At 38.2% G+C, this 20,978-nt stretch overlaps 1 protein-coding gene across 1 annotated transcript in view; it reads right to left on the reverse strand.

The window, feature by feature from the left end:
• Positions 1–4,098: 4,098 nt before the first annotated feature.
• Positions 4,099–20,978, reverse strand: part of LOC139114235 (TNF receptor-associated factor 2-like) — a 29,740-nt gene continuing 12,860 nt past the window's right edge. Inside the window, exons 5-8 of the mRNA XM_070675811.1 lie at positions 8,236–8,397; positions 7,709–7,780; positions 7,005–7,091; positions 4,099–6,620 (exon numbers count right to left, since the gene is read on the reverse strand). Of these exons, the coding sequence (XP_070531912.1) occupies positions 5,607–6,620; positions 7,005–7,091; positions 7,709–7,780; positions 8,236–8,397 (1,335 nt within the window). The 3' untranslated portion in view covers positions 4,099–5,606. The remainder of the gene's footprint in view (positions 6,621–7,004; positions 7,092–7,708; positions 7,781–8,235; positions 8,398–20,978) is intronic.

Raw genomic sequence — 20,978 nt, forward strand, 5'->3', positions numbered from 1 at the left:
CTGAAATATATAAACAGATAAGATAAAATATTAATACTGCAAAACCGTTATTCATCATCAATTACAGTAATTGCATAAACGATGGAACAGTTACGGTTTAATTTGCGATCTCAAGATTCTCCCAAGAGATGTTGGATATGACGTGAGTTGATGATGATGATGATGATGATGATGATGATGATGATGATGATGACGATGATATCTGGGTCCCAGTTAAAGTACTTGATTCTACTTCTTTTGTATGAGAAAGATTATTTCCAGGCAAAATTAAACACGCTTTCTTGAGAGTAGATAGTTTACGGGCCTGACCCTGTCCTTAAATATATCTCTGAATTCCAAATGCCTGCTATTTGTACTCGTGATCAGAAATAGTTTAAAGGTGGACTCAATGAAGATGTCATTTCAGCAATCTGTCGTGCGTTTATGATTGTGCCGGTACAGTAAGTGAACGAGATCTCGATGAACGTGATGGGGGTGGGGGTGTCCTCTGCAGCAACTTGCGGGAGCGCGTTAAGCACAGTACATCACTGATTCCACTCAAATGCATTCTCCGATTGACATACTTTCATTATTTTTCGTAATCTTCATTTTTGTCGTAATTTTACGATTTTACGAGCGACGTGTTGACATGGCTTACAATATTTTTGGCAGTTGAAAAAGCATACCATCGATATTGTGATTTTAAAGCGAATACTTACAATACCTCGTGCAGCCTGGTGTTCACAATCAGCGGTTCAGATGAACTTGATCGTACGTACGTAGTTGGTGGCTTCGCCGCTTCCGTGATTGCGCTCATGAACACAGATTCAGACTGAAGGTATAGCTGCAGACGCTGCAGACTTACCATGTCAGGCTAGTACATTTGTATTTGAAATGTTATATGAATGAGGTCATGAGATGACGTACTTTTGTTATGCAAATGAGTCAGCTACTATAGTTTGACATTATGTCTATACACGGTCGGTCCCTCCACAATAGGAACCCTGTTTATAGTGTCATTGAGCTAGAAACCGACGTTTCTAGCCTACCTCATGCAGAAATAGCACTATTGTATCTGTGATGCAGGACAACGAATTTCAAACACGAAGTCGTTTGCAATAATAAAAACGAAGTCGTTTGAAATAATAAAAACGAAGTCGTTTGAAATAATAAAAACGAAGTCGTTTGCAATAATAGCTTTGAAGTAGATATGCCGTGTCATGTTGAGGCAGGTGAGGTTTTCAGGCTACGTGTGGTACTGAGGGTGCAACGGTTGACTTATAGACGCGCGTGTATAAGAGTATAGTGTATAGATATGATCCCGATACCCAGGGACGCTATCTGAACCGTAGAGACATGGTGGTAGTACTGCTGCTACCTGAATCAATACCCCAAAACTATAACAATCTACCTCCATGGCTACACTAACGCCATTTCGTAAGCTCAACGTTCCGAAGGTTGAACCATAGACAGTAGAGGGGGGTCTACGCTTGAACACGATTCTGTAAGTTCATAATAAGGTCAAAGGGCGTTCGTCATTTTAATATAATTACAGGATATCCACTCCGAGTCGTTTTCACGCCCGAAATAAACTTTCAACTTCAATGTTATAATGTGACTATTGGTATACTTTTGCTTGTTCGCCGTCTGCGCATTTTAATTTTTAACGTCGATTGAAATGGAGAGATTATGTGTACATACATGTATGAGCAATGGCTTCGACTTGAGTCTCGCAGGCAACTAGACTGTTACGTTCTGATCAGAAAAAAGATGCGCTCTTAACTCAGGTAGCGGTCGAGATCACATAGAGCGGGCAAGAGTATCCTCAGGCTAAAATCATGTTTTACCTTTATGTCGCTCGTGTTCACACACATGAGCTAATGTCGCAGCGATGTCTGTCAGTTTGTGTGTGTGTGTGTATGTGTGTGTGTGTGTGTGTGTGTGTGTGTGTGTCTGTCTGTCTGTCTGTCTGTCTGTCTGTCTGCCTGTTTGTTCGATATCTCAAAAACGGCATCTCGGATCTGAATCAAATCTTGTAAAAGGATTTTGTTAGGGAATAGCAAGAACTGATTCGTTTTGGTGGTTTTGCCTTTTATTCTTTGTGTATGATTATTTGCATAATTAAGCTTAATGCTTTTAGAAAAATGGATAGATATTTAGAATGCATAGCTGTACATACAGCGAACTCTCATAAGTTGAGAATGTGTATGTGTATGTGAAGGAATGTGTATCTTGATTGACTTCATCAAAGATGACGAAACGTCCATGTGCATCGAAGATAACATGTTATTACACCTCACTCATTCAGCGTGCACTGCCATTGGTTAAACACGACTCACGTGACATGTAAAAGAACGTGATGATGCCCTCTGCGAATGTGATAATGCCCTCTGCGAACTTGATGATGCCCTCTGCATTTGATATTACATGGATGACGTCATTTTACTTACTGCGCATCCTTTCTGCGCAAAACAAATTGTCGTTCGCTTGTTGTACTTTGCAGTTGGCAACTTATGGCTGCGAAACGTCATGCAGAGCTGTCACCGGCACAGTTAGACGATATTTTGATGCAAGTAAACAGCAAACGAACGAAAATGGCCTACGGCTCGGGCATCATCAATATTTCGATCATGACCACCATCCCTTGGGCAGGCAATAAATCGTGATCTTGCCCTCGCTCTCATGTGTTATTATTTAAATATAACATTATGAAAGGCATTTAGCACTTTTACTTCAGCTAATTACTAATTTGCGTATTTAACAAACTTTCTTTATTAACGACATAAAACTCGAAGGGCTTGAGCAAAGTTTCTAAACTTACCATGGGTTTTGATGAGACAATGATATTGTACACAGGTTGCATTTTAATGAACATTCAAAACTGAAAGGACTTGAACATAGTTGACGAAAGTATTATGTATATTAATTATAAAGTTTTGAAATAGCAATGAAATGCATTTTGCAGTTTTGCGTCAGTTAATTTATCATTTGCACATTTAATGAGCTTTCACAGTTTGGAATGTAAAGTTTGAGGGGCTTAAACTTGTCCAAAGGCAATGGCACTTGCTATTAAGTGGTGATACAATGACAGCAGTCAACGACATTTAGTATTTTCATTTGAGCTAATTACATGTTTGTATACTGAATTATTTTTGAAATTAACCTAATGTGAATATTGTTCGTGATGTTGACCATAACAATTTTGATGACGTTGCAAACTTACTATAAAGTTTGAATTTACAGACAACTTTAACTGCAATATATACTGGAACACGTGAGAGCATTCTACTTAAGTTTCCAATATGCCACGTGTCTCACTCTAAGCCAATATATGATATGTAAGGTGTACCAAATAATATTGCCGCTTCTACTCAAATACTTTGAACGTAACGGTCACAACAAAGGATTCGATTCTGAAGACATGTATTTCATTGCGTGCAACTCAACGTCTTTGCACTTGATTAACATTTAGATGTCAGAAAGCATGGTCGACTGAAAATACAAAGATCTCAGGAATGTGTTGGTTGGATGAGAGTTCGAAAACGGCAAGCCAGAAAAAGCGCATAACCTTTCAGACGTTGTTTCTTTCATATGAGCTTGCGAATTGCGTAATCAAATGTGATTAAACAATCACTGGTACTTTTCTAGTTTGAGCATTTAAATTTTCTGATGAGAGTGTGGTGATGTGGGGTTTATGATCAAGGTTGCTAAGTCTGACTTCGCAGATAAGTAACAACAATCGTGTATTTGCAATGAACTCACTAGGTTTATTGCTGCACAGACAGTGCAAAAGAAGGAACTGAACAAGACTTTTCGTGTTGCAAATCAAACGCGCCTTTCACAGGCTTGCAAAGAACGCGATAGAAAGCCAAGGGAGACTCTAGTCCACAGTGATTTGGTAGAAATTCATTGAAGTGTCTGATTGGCTGAATCTATCGCATCGTGGATCCGCACGGTCATATTACTACAAAGTTCAAATAAACTGTTATTTGTCTGTAACGAAATACTGAACAGTCTAGCAGCAACATAGGCATCCCCATAGTACATTTTTCTACAGTGTTAGATTTTTCGACTAGAACCAATCAAAACAGGATAGTGAAGGCTAAAATAGTGTAAATATCTGGATAATTATTGTGAAACTTTATTTGCTGTCGATAACTTATTCGGTCAATAAGGCCGGTCTTCTATAAGGTCGCTACGATAAAAAAATTACAAAAGTATAAAAAAGTACAAAAAAGTACAAAACCGAACATTATAACAGACAACGAACACGAGAAAGACGGCAAACAGAGCCGAAGTAGAATGCAAGTACACGTTACATCTAATCAATGAGACTTTCATAAATGCGACTTGAATGACTTAAAGACACTTTTAAAGATAATTTAAACACAATTCTAATTTTTTTGTTCGGTGTACAATGTTTGCGAAATAATTTTGAATAATTGTCCAAAGTTTGAGTTATGATTTAATCAGCTGCATCAAGTTATTTATAGATTATGAGCTATTCCTGAATAAAAGTGTCTGAAAAAATTGTATAATTTTACGTTTCACAGCGGCTGCTTTTAGATGGAAGTACATTGCATTGGTATAGCAACAGATAATTATACTCTTGTGAAGTTCACTCTTTGGGAATTCAAAAGAGACAGTTCATAAATATAACCATCATGATGATCATACATTCTCAGAGTTTAATTAATACTAGTACTAGTACTATCGGCATTACATGTAAAAGCTCTAGCAGTTTGACCGTGCACGTCTGCTTTATTCTCATGCACTATTCATGTATAGTATAAGCTAAGCTTCTCCAATGGTATAGTTCAAAATCTGGCCACTGTAAGGGAGCCTTCAGTAATTACAGGGGACCGGGATAGGCCTGGTGATACAGTGTACAGAATCAGCTATTCCGGGATAAAAGTGTCTGAAAAATGTGCTTGACGTTCATTTTTTTATGGTTGTTGCTCCGGATTGAATTATATTAGTAAGAACGAACAACTATACTCGTTCGATGTTCACTTTTTGCGAATACAAATAGAACTGCTCATACATATGATCATGATGATCACAAGTTCTCAAACATGTACTGTCAATATAGTGATGCTAAAAATGATCATGGCATAACAGATATGTTTCAAGTAACACGGTCAGACAGAGTTTGCACAACGTGAAAAATTAATGCTTTCAGTATTGAACAGTAAGTTTTGTCTTATACAGGACAAAATAGTGTACCTGTAGCTTTACCATAATCTTTTACTATATTTCACTCACTGAATTGCGCAGGTAAACAAAATTAATATATATAAGTGTGCATCGTGAGGCAAAATGTCTCGCCACGCAGTGGCAGGGAGGGTCAAGTTTTAGACAAAAGACAGAGAGGAGATTCATATGTTAAATGGTAGGATAGGATAGGATCACATTTTGCAGTACAGGTTTGTCTGATTCCCTCGGCCTAACACGCCCCTTAATTAATGAAGGCTCCCTAAACCATTGCAGTTAAAAATGTGTAGAAGAAGTTTTAGGATGCATGGTGTTGCTCAAATGCTCTATTTCACATTTTGTTAACTTTATTATTCACTAACATGGCTATTACTGATATAATCTACATTCATATAACATATAGTTCAGCCTCTTCACAAATCGCTAGTATCCACGGATATACGTAGGAATGCGACATCATCCTTGACGTAGGCATTGTGGCCGCTATCGAGTAGGCTAAGCGGTAGAAAAAGCGGACAGCCCGAAGCAGTATTGAGATCACTCGTCGGCCGCTTGAAGGAACTTGAATTTGGATCCGGCCGGAAAGCATCGATCACGTGCTCTTTGTTGTTCTGGTCGATCCACATAAACGTGACTTTCTGCCTGAATGGCCATCTTAAGATGGCGTCGTACTCTCCCTTCATGACGACAAAGAAAAGGGAAACATGGTTTCCTTTTCCCATACCATCACCGTTGAGATACACCCTGGCGCACATCTTGTAACCGAATCGACTTGTGAAGAAGTACGGTGAGAATAGCGACAGCGTACGGCCTGATATTGCATCTCGTCTCTTACTTGCGAAGTCGGCTATTTTCCACGTTAGGGCGCCACAATATCCAGCCATCTCTAGCGATTGTATTTGAAGATCATGTTCAGCGAGTGTAACATCTTTCAGTGCCATCACTTTATCTTGTGCCTTGAGTTTATTCACCATTGCTTCGAGACGTTCTTTATCCCGTCTGTCTTCTTCCATGGCTGCCCGTATGCCTGCCTCCGATCTTTCTACCTCTCTGCTCAAGACAGCGACTACGCCCTCAGAAGTTCTCGCCTTTATTACCAGGGCATCGATTTTGGTTTTCATCTCCATTGCGGTGTTTTCAGTTTTCTCTAGCTCACGATGTAAGCTTCCCGAATTTTCCGGTGCTAGAGAATAGGTTGTTTGCTTGTTCGCCTTCTTCAAATTATCATCAAGGTCTTCTACACGAGCTCGTAGAATTTCGACTACGTTCTGATGTTGTGTAACAAGCGCTGTCGTTTTGTTGATGTCTCGAGAATTTATTTCATATCTCTCAGAAAATGACTTTACTTTGATCGCCTCGTTTAACAGTAATTGCATGTGCACGTCTATCGCTCCATCACCGTGTTCTACCTCTTTGCCACGCTCAACCTGTCAAAATAATTTTGATATGAAATGTAAGTTTCCATTGTCATGGCAACCGGACGCTAAAGCTCTTGCGCAATTACAGGTTTGTGATCTTATGATGATTAAATACGGACCCCACAGACATATTCGATAAAGAATTTAATGTTTCCATTACAAGAATTTTATCGCGATTGATCTACATGTTTATCAATCATACATGAATATGGACGTAGAATATACATGTGTGTTACAATAGGAATTAGAAAATGTCTTGTGTCGTGACAAGTAAAGTAGCTGTTACTCTATTCTACCGTCTGGTATAAATCCCCATCCCCTGATATCCGACTTTTTATTTAGTTCCTAGGGCAGGGCACTGGTCTCACCGAGTCTGCATGAATCAATACCTACCGTTTCATTACAGCCAATGTCATGGAACTTGCACCATTCTCGATCTCTTGCGCAGTTTCCTCTCGAGCGATCTGTGTGTTCTTGCAGCTGATACGTTGGACATAAGAGATAATATAATGTATTGCAAACAACGTGTGTGTCGTTTAGATGAAAACAGTAGTGGGTTGCAAAACAGTTGTATAACCTGTTACATATCTCTCATGCAATAAACAAATGTCCTCACAAGGCAACATATCTTTACATTCATTACTATTGAAAAGATGAATGCTTTTAATACGTATGACGTGCACCTCACATTCCACATGTTGAAGTTACACTCTTGCTCGTCTGAGTCAAGTGTAGGCCTAGGTACAATCTTAATGCCTCTTTAAAAGGGACTAGGTAGAAAACGAGTCGACGGAAAGAGAAATCGAGACGCGATGGTACGGATATAGGAAAGACAGCTAATATGATATGACAGATACTCAGACAGGCGATGCAAAAATGTAAGCGAAATTGGAAAAATTGCGCGAAGCGAAATAGGTGGAGATGAAGTTACTAAGGATAGGTGAAACATGAAATATACTACAATAAAAATCTATGTAACTGTTGATTAACTAACTTTCACAAGACAACAAAGTTCCAATAGTTTCGACACTATACATTGAATATATACGAAAAGAAAAACCTCTGAACAAAAATCCTAAAAAATTAAAGTAACTCACCTTATCTCTTGGGAGTTGTTTTAAACAGAATCTGCAAGTGACGGGAAACTTGGTGCATTCTCGTTCATGAATCTTAAGAGAAGCAGTAAGGAGGCGAAATCAGTGCATGAGAAACTTATATCCGAGTCAACTGCATATCAGTCAAATCATATGCAAAATACATGAGAGTGTTGAGCTGGAACAGGTGGAAAGACTGAAGATCCGTCGCTCGAGGGCGCTCTCTACCGCCCCCCCCCCCCTAAAGGAAGGGGGCGTAGAGAGCGCCCGGATCTTTCAGTCTGTTAGGCAGACAACAAGACAAATTTGTGGGATGAATCCTACACTTTATTATAGCACTACCTCTGTATAGTATACACCCGTTGGCAGTTTAATTTACTGTTGATTTCGAAATTGGAGGATTTTCTTACGAATATGCGACATGCATTCAAACACACCAAGCAAACAAATATGTTAGGTAGGAAGTGAAGAAGAAAGACAGGAAATCGATGTGCATACTGTGTAGTTGTCAAAAATTGAAGTCAAAATACCTTAATTTCTTTAAAAATTACCATTGTATCGCAGTGTTCACAATTTATCAATCTCATCACACAATCTATCTGTATATGTCGTTTAAGATCTCGTTTTTTCACTCGCTGTGTGCATCCACTGGAACATACCACCTCTGCGTATTCACACTCCAATTCATGATTCTAAAAGTAAAACAACATCGAAAAAATACCAATATTTTAGTTGAAAGAACTCTTAGTTTTATTACTCATGCATCTAATTCCAGATGTGATGGACGAACTCCCCTGTGTACTCTGTCCCTATTCATCAGAGTACCTGTGATACTATCTGAAACGCTGTCTGTGTCTATCATTATCTTAACCTTTGCCTAATTAAGGTCAAATAATACAGTAAAGATTATGATAAAACAAACAGCGCAAATAGTCGGTTCATGGGACAGTGATGGGAATAGACTCACAATTTGTTACTCTTCGAAATACAAAATACATCAAAGACCAACTGCAGAGAGTCAGGCAATAGAGTTGGAAGGCAAATCATCTTACATTTGATGATAGACATTAATTTAACAGTCTGTCATGTTGCGTATGGGCTGCTGCGCTGAGGGATGCCTGCAAAAAAGATGCTCGGATACATTATCACCTGTCATTATCTCTGACTCACAAATGTTCCCAAATATTGTTGTTTCATAATCAAAAACCTGTAACAGATTCTTTGGAGTTTCATGGCCAGTTCTATACACGCTTCAATCTTTCGTCAGTATTACATTTAACGTGGCGTTCCCAAATGATATTTAAAGATTTATTCAATAGTTTGATGAAAGATATCATACGAGGAGATGCAAACATAAAATCCATTTTTCCTGCCGTGTGATCTCGTATTCGACGTTTTCTTATAAATAATACGAATATAAGTTTCATTGTCTTTCGATTATTCAGTCGAATCTCAGAAGATCAATTCGCTCTTGACGCGCACTGTCTGTCCTGTGAAATCGCTTTTAAGTCCGGCAAGCTATGTTCTATCTATAGTGACATCTATATGTCTTTTAATGAACAACTTGCAGATTATATTTTTACTTTATACAAACAAAGAAATACCAAGTTATATTTATTATTAGTAACTGTTATTATACTGTAATACTTTATCTTTATTTAAGAAAAATTTGAACTAATTTTTGTATCACACTTTTAATTCCACAAATTTGATGTAAATCCTTTATTTACAAGCAAGCAATAAAATATTATTATTATTATTGTTTATTATTATTATTATTATTATTATTATTATTATTATTATTACAAGTTTAGGGGCTATAAGTATTATATAGAAATCTAATAATAGTTCATTGAGGCTGTGTGGGAATTCTGATAAAGAGGTGTTGTATATTTTAATTTTGTCAATAGGGGTGACTTCCCATTGATGTACGTGCAGCGCAGTTTTCTTCCATCAAAAGTCACGACTATGAAAAAGATTTCCAATATAAATTAACTCTCTCTCTCTCTCTCTCTCTCTCTCTCTCTCTCTCTCTCTCTCTCTCTCTCCCTATGAAAAAGATTTCCAATATAAATTAACTGTCTGTCTGTCTGTCTGTCTGTCTGTCTCTCTCTCTCTCTCTCTCTCTCTCTCTCTCTCTCTCCCTCTGCGGTGAAATTGCTATGCTGCGACCACCGAACGAATATTTTCCATACATTAGGGGTAACATTACAAGTTCACTATATAAATCTAACCAGTGTAGTCTGGCAGATACCCTGCGATTCGCGTTCTTCTCTGTTGGAACACGCGCGCGCCCTTCAGAGGCGCGACGCGATTCCCAGAACATGCGCAATTGAGAGTGCGTGCGCGTGACTTTAGAACGTCTCCGACCTCGTGCAATCGTGTCGTTAGCTTTAAAAATGTTGGAATGTCAACAGAAACTGGAATTACTGCAGAGACTACTTTTCAGGATATCACATGTGAGTTCTAAAGGACGTTTAGGAAATCCTTTCAGAAACTTCACGCCGCCTGTGGCCATTTTGTGGAGTATAAGCTTATAAGCTTACGTAACTGCAGCGTAAACAGTATTTCTACTCAGACTACTGTACATACTGCCGGAACATATGCGATCGGATGGAAATGTTTGCGTTTCACGTCGTTCAATTATTCAGATGGAAATGCCGCCCTCTACTCCAAACTTTGAAAAAAACAGGGTGACAGACTTTGGAATGCTAACTCTTGTATAACAATGACGTAATTTAATGGGAAGACATTTGTATTCGAGCACGGCTACAGTACAGTTTTTGATTCGAGAACTCTAACCATGTCGGATTCACTGAAACAGTCAGTTGTATGCTCAACAATCCAGAGGGTGCCGGGTGAGTCGAACTTTTTCCTATGTCCATGTAGAACGTGTGCAAAAATAAGCGAATCCACAGGCCTCTGGCGAATCAATAAATGCGTTTTTCACCAAGCTGAAAGGTGGAAAGATTAATTATTTTGTAGCACGTCAGTAGTTTGATATGACTAACGCCTTTCACAATAATACTGGCTATTCTATTGAGCATCGTGCTACAGGTCAAACTCTTATTCCTCAGGTTGATATAAATATGTAGAGATTTTTATAGAAACTATTCCATAGCTATTTACATTTCTTTATCACTTTTTGCGGTTTTGCGGTTTCCTGTTTTTTGTTAGCCGATTAGCCGGCACACGCCAAAACGACTAGTCTTTGCGGTTTTCTATAATTTTGAGTTGGCACGCGCCAAAACGATTAGTCTATTGCGCTAGTATTTCTGGGCACATCTAGTCTCTCTGTTTACCTCCGGTTGGTTAGCAACCGCAGTTTAATTGACAGCCGATTCTTTATATTTAGGGTACATTGTTGCAATAAGTGTTTCCTACGACGTTCGCACAAGTGAGAGCCCTATACTATGTCAAGTAGGGCAGTATTAAACGTTATATCTTGTAATATTCCCCCCTTGTCTTGGCCTGCTGGGTTTTTAAAAAGTGTTTAAAGGTATACAGGCACCATGTTCAAATTAAGCCGTTGCAACCATGGAAAGGGATCTAGCTAGTCATAGAGTTTATGGGGTCACGCCATGTCACACTAAAATAATGCACCACTACATGGTCATAATTTTACTATAGTTAAACAATCAGAAATAATTTGTCTTCATTATTCTTCCTGGAATGAGCCAAAGAAATCATTAATTGTCAATCCATAAAATAAATAAGTACCAGTGAATCTTGGGTGCTAAGGGGAATTGGGTTCACAAAATTAATTTGAGATACTAGTAGAATTAATTTTATTACATAAAATTAATTTCAAGGCATAAACTTAATTCGATGAATGCGAAGTCATTAATATACTACATAGCACTTATTTGAGATGACTGCATGAAACAAAATTAAAAATGCTTGAAAAATTATTTCTGGTCTATATAAAATTAATTCTAACACACTAAAATTAACGGAAAACATAATTTTGACCAGAATGGCCCCAATAAACATTATCTTTATTATTATACACCTGCGTCTGCAATCTTTGGAGTTTTCTTCGTACTGTAAATTTCGGTATCAGAGGACGCAGAGTCCAATAACTTTGCCGCGGAGTACAATAACTTTTGGTGTTATTGGACGCTATTTGACCTTTGACCTCAAAACACCATTACGTCAATGCGGGGAAATAATTCTAAACATTGGGTACTTCACAACGTTAGTAGTGGTGAATCAAAAGCCTGTGAATTCGGGTGAAATTATGCTGCCGGCCTACAATTTCTCACACGTACACTGCGCTGCGCGGGTTTGAAATTTCGTTCTGTGTGCTTAGCGGACGCGCTTAATGCGTTCTCAGTTTGCTCGCGATCGCTCAGTGCAGTGCGGGACGGCCATCCCCAAAAAAGCTTTAATTTTGATTTTTTCGAGGTAAAATTGGATTAAAAAAGGTGTATAAAAATGAGGTTATTCCCAAAATACCGGGATTTATGTCCGAGTACATTTTTAATAGAAATAAGGGAAAAAGGAACATTTTCAATGCCAAAATAGTTACCATGGCAACTTGAAACATTAAAATAAGTCTGGTTTTTGTGTTCTCTGACCCGAATTCCCCCACTAGATAATTTTCATATCAATCAAAGTAACTTTTCATGGGATATTAGAAAAATTGATATTTTCAACCCCTAAAATGGTTACCATGGAAACATGGGGCAGTGAAATCGATATCATATTTGGTCTTTTCGACCCAAAATACCCTATGATGAAATTTTCACGGAAATTGAACCTATTATTATTCGCGTTATTATTTCTATATAATACTTATATTAAAGTTGCAATATGGATCAGAATTGACCTTCATATTTCGAAGATTTAACTTTAGCCCCCCCTATAGAAAAATCCATGACAATTTCATTTGCAGATTCGACCATTAACAGGAACACGGGGATGGCTCTAATTTGAGTAAATTGATTTCATTACCGAATAAATTGCTGTTTTGGTACGTACTGATTGCGAGAGTAAAGCGCAGAATTTGAAACGTCATTTTTACTATTTGAATATATACGCATGCGCATTTGGTGCATGGTAACGGTTTGCGAAATTGCAACATCGTGTCAACGTGCCTAGCTAGCCTTCCAACGGGAAAGCGGTCAGGTCTCTGCCCGCGCCCTGGGTCTCTGCTTACTGATTCAGCCTGGTAAAAATGGAAGAAATTAGCCAAAAATGTCGGCAAAATAAACTTTGTTAACATTGTTTTGTCAGATCGAAAGATGGAACCAGAAAAAAGAGTGACACGCAACTACTGCACCACGTCGAGGAGGCAGACTGTGTCTACAGTTTCTCGCGAAAACACCAACGTCGCCACTGTGTGATGATCAACTTCGCTAGCCAGCGATGTTTCCTCGGGCAACGATTTGTAATGTGATGAACCGGGCCGTAGTCCCTCCGCAAGGAAATAACTTAGATCTGTTAGCATTCATTGATAATCTATATCCTTCAGGTCAAATACGCATTTTTCGGAAACAAAGAAAAACTGCAGTCTCCATCATTAATGGCATGGTCTTATTTACGACGCGTCGATCGACGCGCTGACATGGCCATGCAAGACCAGTCTGAGGGGCAAGACAGCTGCCGAACTTCTGCAGTGGTGGATGATACCGTATGCTGAAGTGGGCAAAGCTTTCAAATAAATATAGTGTGCAGATACGTCCAGTACCTCGCCTTTTAACATGAAAAATGTAACAACATACAACGGGGAGAGGATTGCGGAAACGCTGTCAGGTACGCGGTGAACACAACCAGATCGGTGTACGTGGTCTGGACGCTCGGTCGATCGAACGTACACAGTAGATGCATACGGCGCGGCACTGACATACGTGTATATCGGTGAGAAAATCAATCACACGATCTTTTGTCGAGCTGCACTTTATCATATCGATATACTTATATTTCTGAAAGACTGTGATGCCACCAAAGTTAGGCAAACGCAAAATTTACAATAAATTACTTTATGTATGTCCAGTTCTGTCATCGTGTCAACATCGTCCCTCCAACGTGCACTCTATTGAGACGTCATCACTCTTGGTGGTACTTGTCACGTGCACAGCAGAAACGCCAATGTTTTTGTTTTGAAAGTTTGTTTACAAAACAGTTTTTCTAGGCGGCCGCAACGTATCAAAATGAACGTGTTTGAATGCCGGGATTGGTAAGAGGCTTAGCTAAGAAGAGTACTTCAACGTAGTATGGTCTATTTGCTCAAGTTTTACGAAAAAAAATCGACAATTTTGATCCATATTGCAACTTTAACAAGTTTAGGGGCTATAAGTATTATATAGAAATCTAATAATAGTTCATTGAGGCTGTGTGGGAATTCTGATAAAGAGGTGTTGTATATATTAATTTTGTCAACAGGGGTGACTTCTCATTGATGTACGTGCAGCGCAGTTTTCTTCCATCAAAGTCACGACTATGAAAAAGATTTTCAATATAAATTAACTCTCTCTCTCTCTCTCTCTCCGTATGAAAAAGATTTCCAATATAAATTAACTGTCTGTCTCTGTCTCTGTCTGTCTCTGTCTGTCTGTCTGTCTCTCTCTCTCTCTCTCTCTCTCTCTCTCTCTCTCTCGGCAGTGAAATTGCTATGCTGCGACCACCGAACGAATATTTTCCATACATTAGGGGTAACATTAAAAGTTCATTATATAAATCTAACCAGTGTAGTCTGGCAGAGACCCTGCGATTCGCGTTCTTCTCTGCATTGGAACACGCGCGCGCCCTTCAGAGGCGCGACGCGATTCCCAGAGCATGCGCAATTGAGAGTGCGTGCGCGTGACAGTAGAACGTCTCTATCGTGCTATCGTGTCATTAGCTTTAAAAATGATGGAATGTCAACAGAAACTGGAATTACTGCAGAGAATACTTTTCAGGATATCACATGTGAGTGTCTAAGGTACCAAGTAGGACGTTTAGGAAATCCTTTCAGAAACTTCACGCCGCCTGTGGCCATTTTGTGGAGTATAAGCTATATAATATAAGCTTAGGGGTGGACCATTTGATATCCTGGGGGGGGGGGGCTTGGAAGATTGGTGGAGAGCCATTATTTTTTTTCCCACATGCTTCACCATGAATTATTTTTTTTCTACAGGGCATATGCTGGCAACTTTTTTTTTTCACTTTCCTTCTTCGAGATATATTTTTTTTTTACCAAATTTCGGTGCAATGTTTGTTTGCTTGGTTTTTCACACCCAGTAACAAGATGCTGTTCTATCGCACACAGACTATATTCAAGAAACTAAATAAAGATATGTAAATACATGTACATTTTTGATTCACTTTACAAAAACATATTTGTAAAATCATATACATTTATGGCATTTACTTGTCAGTGTTGTCCTTACATTGAAAGTAGCTGGGTAATTTAAGAAAGTAGATGGGTGGACTGCGAGGGAGCGAAGCGACTGAGTGGCGAGTGAGCGTAGCGAACGAGGGGGGGGGGAGCGAGCGCGAGAGGGGGGTGTCCCCCCTCTCGCAAGGCGAAAAATGAAATTTTGGAGTGGAAATGGTGTTTCTCTGGTGGCATCTGAGGTGACATTTACAGACTGAAACAGTACTTTTGTTGTGTGTCTTAGACGTGGCTCACATACAACAAAACAAACAAACATGATTTTGTTTTGTTTGTATTATTTATGACACACTTATGGTTTTATTTGCAGTGAAGATGTAACATTTAATCTTAAATCACCTGCTGTCTGCTCATTTCATTGCCCATTTCCCATTCTTCATTACCACATAGTAGTTTCCCCAAAACCATCAAACTCATTTAATTCTAATCAAAACACATTCGCTTTTGTTAAGAAAAACCTTGGTAAGATAATTCACTATAACAGTGTTCGCATTTACGAATAAAACATGCGTATATAGAAAACTCATAACAATGAAAAAATGTGTAGAGATTCGATCCAATGCGTGATAATATTACGCATTGGATTGAGTCTCTACGCATTATGAGTTTTCTATACGCAAACGATAATAGTAAAATGTTTGCAGGCTGTCTCTCTTCTTGTGGTATTTTGACAAAATCCATACATTCAGATTTTCACATTTCTGGAAAACACTGGTGAGCAATTTCAATTTCAGCATACTTCCTCTAATCAGAAGGTCATGTATACTGTACAATTGTTCATATTCAGTTATTGTTCCTCAAGCTTGAAATGGTTTATGCTTTATAAAACTCCAGAGCTACTGCTTGATTTTTATTGATGCTGCAGTGTGCATCGAACAATTGCCAAGATTTTTTTTCCGAGTCGCAATGGTCCATAATTGTTTTTCCATCAGCCACTTAAAGCCAGATTTTTTTTTCGAGCAACTCCACCTGGCATCTTTTTTTTTCCCCAAATCTTCCAAGCCCCCCCCCCAGGATATCAAATGGTCCACCCCTAAACAGTATTTCTACTGACAGTACTGTACATATTGCCGGAACATATGCGATGGAAATGTTTGCGTTTCACGTCGTGCAATTATTCAGATGGAAATGCCGCCCTCTACTCCAAACTTTGAAAAAAACAGGGTGACAGACTTTGGAATGCTAACTCTTGTATAACAATGACGTAATTTAATGGGAAGACATTTGTATTCGAGCACGGCTACAGTACAGTTTTTGATTCGAGAACTCTCATCATGTCGGATTCACTGAAACAGTCAGTTGTATGCTCAACAATCCAGAGGGTGAGTCGAACCTTTTCCTATGTCCATGTAGAACTTGTGCAAAAATAAGCGAATCCACAGGCCTTTGGCGAATCAATAAATGCGTTTTTCACCAAGCTGAAAGGTGGAAAGATTAATTATTTTGTAGCACGTCAGTAGTTTGATATGACTAACGCCTTTCACAATAATACTGGCTATTCCATTGAGCATCGTGCTACAGGTCAAAATCGTATTCCTCAGGTTGATATACATATGTAGAGATTTTTATAGAAAGTATTCCATAGCTATTTACATTTCTTTATCACTTTTTGCGGTTTTGCGGTTTCCTGTTTTTTGTTAGCCGATTAGCCGGCACACGCCAAAACGACTAGTCTTTGCGGTTTTCTATAATTTTGAGTTGGCACGCGCCAAAACGATTAGTCTATTGCGCTCGTATTTCTGGGCACGTTTAGGGATGGACCATTAGACCTTGGGAGGGGGGGGGTGGTCACAATGAAATTGTGAAAATTTTTTTTTTACTATTGTAAATTTCTGAAATTTTTTTTTTCCAATTGAGATTAGCTGTGCAAATTTTTTTTTTCAGAGTAAATTTTCAGATGTATAATTTTTTTTAGTTCGTCGCTGTCTGAAGATAAAGAGGGCAAAGATGTGGTGCCAAGCACCACGAGCGGCCACGCAAGCGGTCACGGGAGGGGGGGGGAGGTCAGGAGAGGGGTGTCCCCCTGCTGCTGTTGGAGCTTTTGAAAAATAGAGATTAAAATGGTGGTTTTGGTGGCACTTGGGGAGTTTTTTTGCGGGGTGAGGTCAGGAGGGGGTGTCCCCCCCTGCCTTGGAGCTTTTGAAAAATAGAGATTAAAATGGTGTTATTTGGTGGCACTTGGGGAGTATTTTTGCAGGGGGTGGTCAGGAGGGGGACCTCCTGCTGTTGGAGCTTTTGAAAAATAGAGATTAAAATGGTGTTATTTGGTGGCACTTTTGGAGCATTTTTTCGGATTACACATCTTCCTCTGAACATGGTCTTCTTGCTCCTCAGTAGCTTCCTATAGTTTTGAAAATTGACTATTTTGGTTTCCTGGCTTCCCTTTCTACTGCGTGGTGAAATGCCTACATTCACCCCACCAAACATCATGCATATCTCATGATTTACAATTGATTTTGACAAGCTAAGAAGCTAAAATAAGCTAAATAATATAGTTAAATTTGCATATTTGTGTTTTTAGAGCAATTGTTGCCCTTTTTTGATCAAAACATCTATTTCTCTGTAGCAGCATGTCCAAATTGATTGGATGTGTATAGATGTGTTGAAATTTCAACATTTGTCTTTTTAGGGCATTTATGCCATTCATGGTCAAAAAATCTGTTTTCTCTGAAAGGGCTTGTCCAATTTCTTTAAAATTTGCTTACACAAAAACGATTATTCATGCAGATTTATTCAGTATTTGCTATCGACAAACTTTCAAAATTCAACCCTTTTGTGTGTTTTTGTGTTGGGATTTGTTGGATAGATGGCATTCTACGTAGTGTATTGTTGAATGTTAAAACATGTGTTGCTGTTGTTTTTTGAGGCTGTTTTTTGAGAAAATGCCTTTTTGAAAGCAAAATAATACATAATGACTTGATATGTTGTTTTATCATTATTGACGTGTTTCTACTTGTTCACGCATTCTTGCATTCATCATTGCAATAAAATGCTGTGAAATAAATGAACTGATGTGGCCTGCATCTGTTTACCTTGATCTTAAAAGGCAAATACAACTTTCTGTCTTGACAACCATACCATAGTTTCAATGTTTTACCTAATGTACCTGCTTGGTTTGTACGCAGGAAACAAGTAGAAAACAGGCTCTATAATTTCATAATTTTCAAGTGATCAGAATACAAAAGTCCTGAAAAGATAAGATAATCACAACTTCCAGTATAAGGGATACAGTCACTCTAAATGTAAAATTAAAATTAAAAATGTGCCGGGAGGATGTATTAAAAATACAGAAAGTTGCTTACTGTCGGTAAAATCTAAAAAAAATTCAAAATTTTAAAGACTTTTGCAGATTTTTTTTTACGCCTTTGTCTTCGTATTTATTTATTTTTTATTTTGCAAACTAGTTTGAAGATTTTTTTTTTCCTAACTTTCTGCTCTGAAAATTTTTTTTCTGTTTTTGACCACCCCCCTCCCAAGATCTAATGGTCCGTCCCTTAGCAACCGCAGTTTAATTGACAGTCGATTCTTTATATTTAGGGTAAATTGTTGCAATAAGTGTTTCCTACGACGTTCGCACAAGTGAGAGCCCTATACTATGTCAAGTAGGGTAGTATTAAACGTGATATCTTGTAATATTTCCCCCTTGTCTTGGCCTGCTGGGTTTTTAAAAAGTGTTTAAAGGTATACAGGCACCATGTTCAAATTAAGCCGTTGCTACCATGGAAAGGGATCTAGCTAGTCATAGAGTTTAGGAGGTCACGCCAGGTCACACTAAAATAATGCACCACTACATGGTCATAATTTTACTATAGTTAAACAATCAGAAATAATTTGTCTTCATTATTTCTCCTGGAATGAGACAAAGAAATCATTAATTGTCAATCCATGAAATAAATAAGGGATGGACCATTAGATCTTGGGAGGGGGTGGTCAAAAACAGAAAAAAAAAATTTTCAGAGCAGAAAGTTAGGAAAAAAAATCTTCAAACTCGTTTGCAAAATAAAAAAAAAATAAATAAGGCCAGGAAGAAAAAATAAATTGTTCATCGGAATCGCCGCTTCTACTTTGGCATATTTGGAATTTTTTTTTTTTTTTGATCGCGGCAAATTCTTACTTCCGCTGGTGGCGCCCTACACTGTGTCGCGTTTTCGCGGGCACGGGATTTTGAATGAGACTTCATTCGTGTTCGGACTTTAATTGACCGCCAACACGTTGTTGTTACGTCTGAATTTGGCAAATCACGACGCAAAGTGGGTCGATTTGGCTAGAAATTTGCTCGTTTTGTAAAGGTTAGTACATGTCACATGAGTATTTATTTGATCGCCAACATTCGACGTGGTTGTCCTGATATTACGTTTGGCGATTTGTTCAACAAGATCGTGACAGCAGATGGACGGTGCATCCGATTGAACGAAAATTGCATCGAAAGTATAAAAATTTACGGCAATGACTAAACACATGGTTGCGTCGATGTTAAAGTACGATCTGAATGATGACTGTATAACTTCACTCGGATCACAGTACAGTGTTGTTAGACCATGGTGTAAAATGTGTATATATAGACAGTGGTAAAGAGGCCAAAACATGGGGCCAAAGTAAAATGAAAAAAACTCAGATGCTAGGTCCCACAGGACGATATTAAAGGACAATACTGAATTGTTGAATTTCAGTGATTTGCTGTACATTTCAGTTTTATTCTAAGAGAATGTTGAAATGCTCAGAATATGTTGTGCAAACACTAACTGTGAATGTAATGGCCTATTATTGTTGGGAAATATAGTATTGAATTCAGTTACCAGTATCAGTGTTTCTTGTCTGAGATATTTCTGGTAAAAAGGGAAACAATTATCTTGCCTTGTCTGCATCTGTGCAAAAATGCCAGAGAACCGCGTTTACCTTCGGCCTAAAAAAAAAAAAAAAAATTTCGCTCGCCGCTCCTGGGACTTGGTCCAAAAAATCCGATGAACAAGATTTTTTTTCTCTGGCCTAAGAAGACAAAGGCGTAAAAAAAAAATCTGCAAAAGTCTTTAAAATTTTGAATTTTTTTTAGATTTTACCGCCAGGAAGCAACTTTCTGTATTTTAGTACATCCTCCAGGCACATTTTTAATTTTAATTTATACATTTAGAGTGACTGTATCCCTTATACTGGAAGTTGTGATTATCTTATCTTTTCAGGACTTTTGTATTCTGATCACTTGAAAATTATGAAATTATAGAGCCTGTTTTCTACTTGTTTCCTGCGTACAAACCAAGCAGGTACACTAGGTAAAACATTGAAACTATGGTATGGTTGTCAAGACAGAAAGTTATATTTGCCTTTTAAGATCAAGGTAAACAGATGCAGGCCACATCAGGTTCATTTTTTTCACAGCATTTTATTGCAATGATGAATGCAAGAATGGGTGAACAAGTAGAAACACGTCAATAATGATAAAACACATATCAAGTCATTATGTATTATTTTGCTTTAAAAAGGCATTTTCAATTCTTTTTTCTCAAAAAACAGCCTCAAAAAACAACAGCAACACATGTTTTAAAATTCAACAATACACTACATAGAATGCCATCTATCCAACAAATCCCAACACAAAAACACACAAAAGGGTTGAACTTTGAAAGTTTGTCGATAGCAAATACTGAATAAATCTGCATGAATAATCGTTTTTGTGTAGCAAATTTCAAAGAAATTGGACAAGCCCTTTCAGAGAATACAGATTTTTTCACCATGAATGGCATAAATTGCCCTAAAACGACAAATATTGAAATTTCAACACATCTATACACATCCAATCAATTTGGACATGCTGCTACAGAGAAATAGATGTTTTGATCAAAAAAGGGCAACAATTGCTCTTAAAACACAACTATGCAAATTTAACTATATTATTTAGCT

Source organism: Ptychodera flava, chromosome 16 (assembly GCF_041260155.1).
Source record: "Ptychodera flava strain L36383 chromosome 16, AS_Pfla_20210202, whole genome shotgun sequence".
In the NCBI taxonomy this organism is placed as follows: Eukaryota; Metazoa; Hemichordata; class Enteropneusta; family Ptychoderidae; genus Ptychodera; species Ptychodera flava.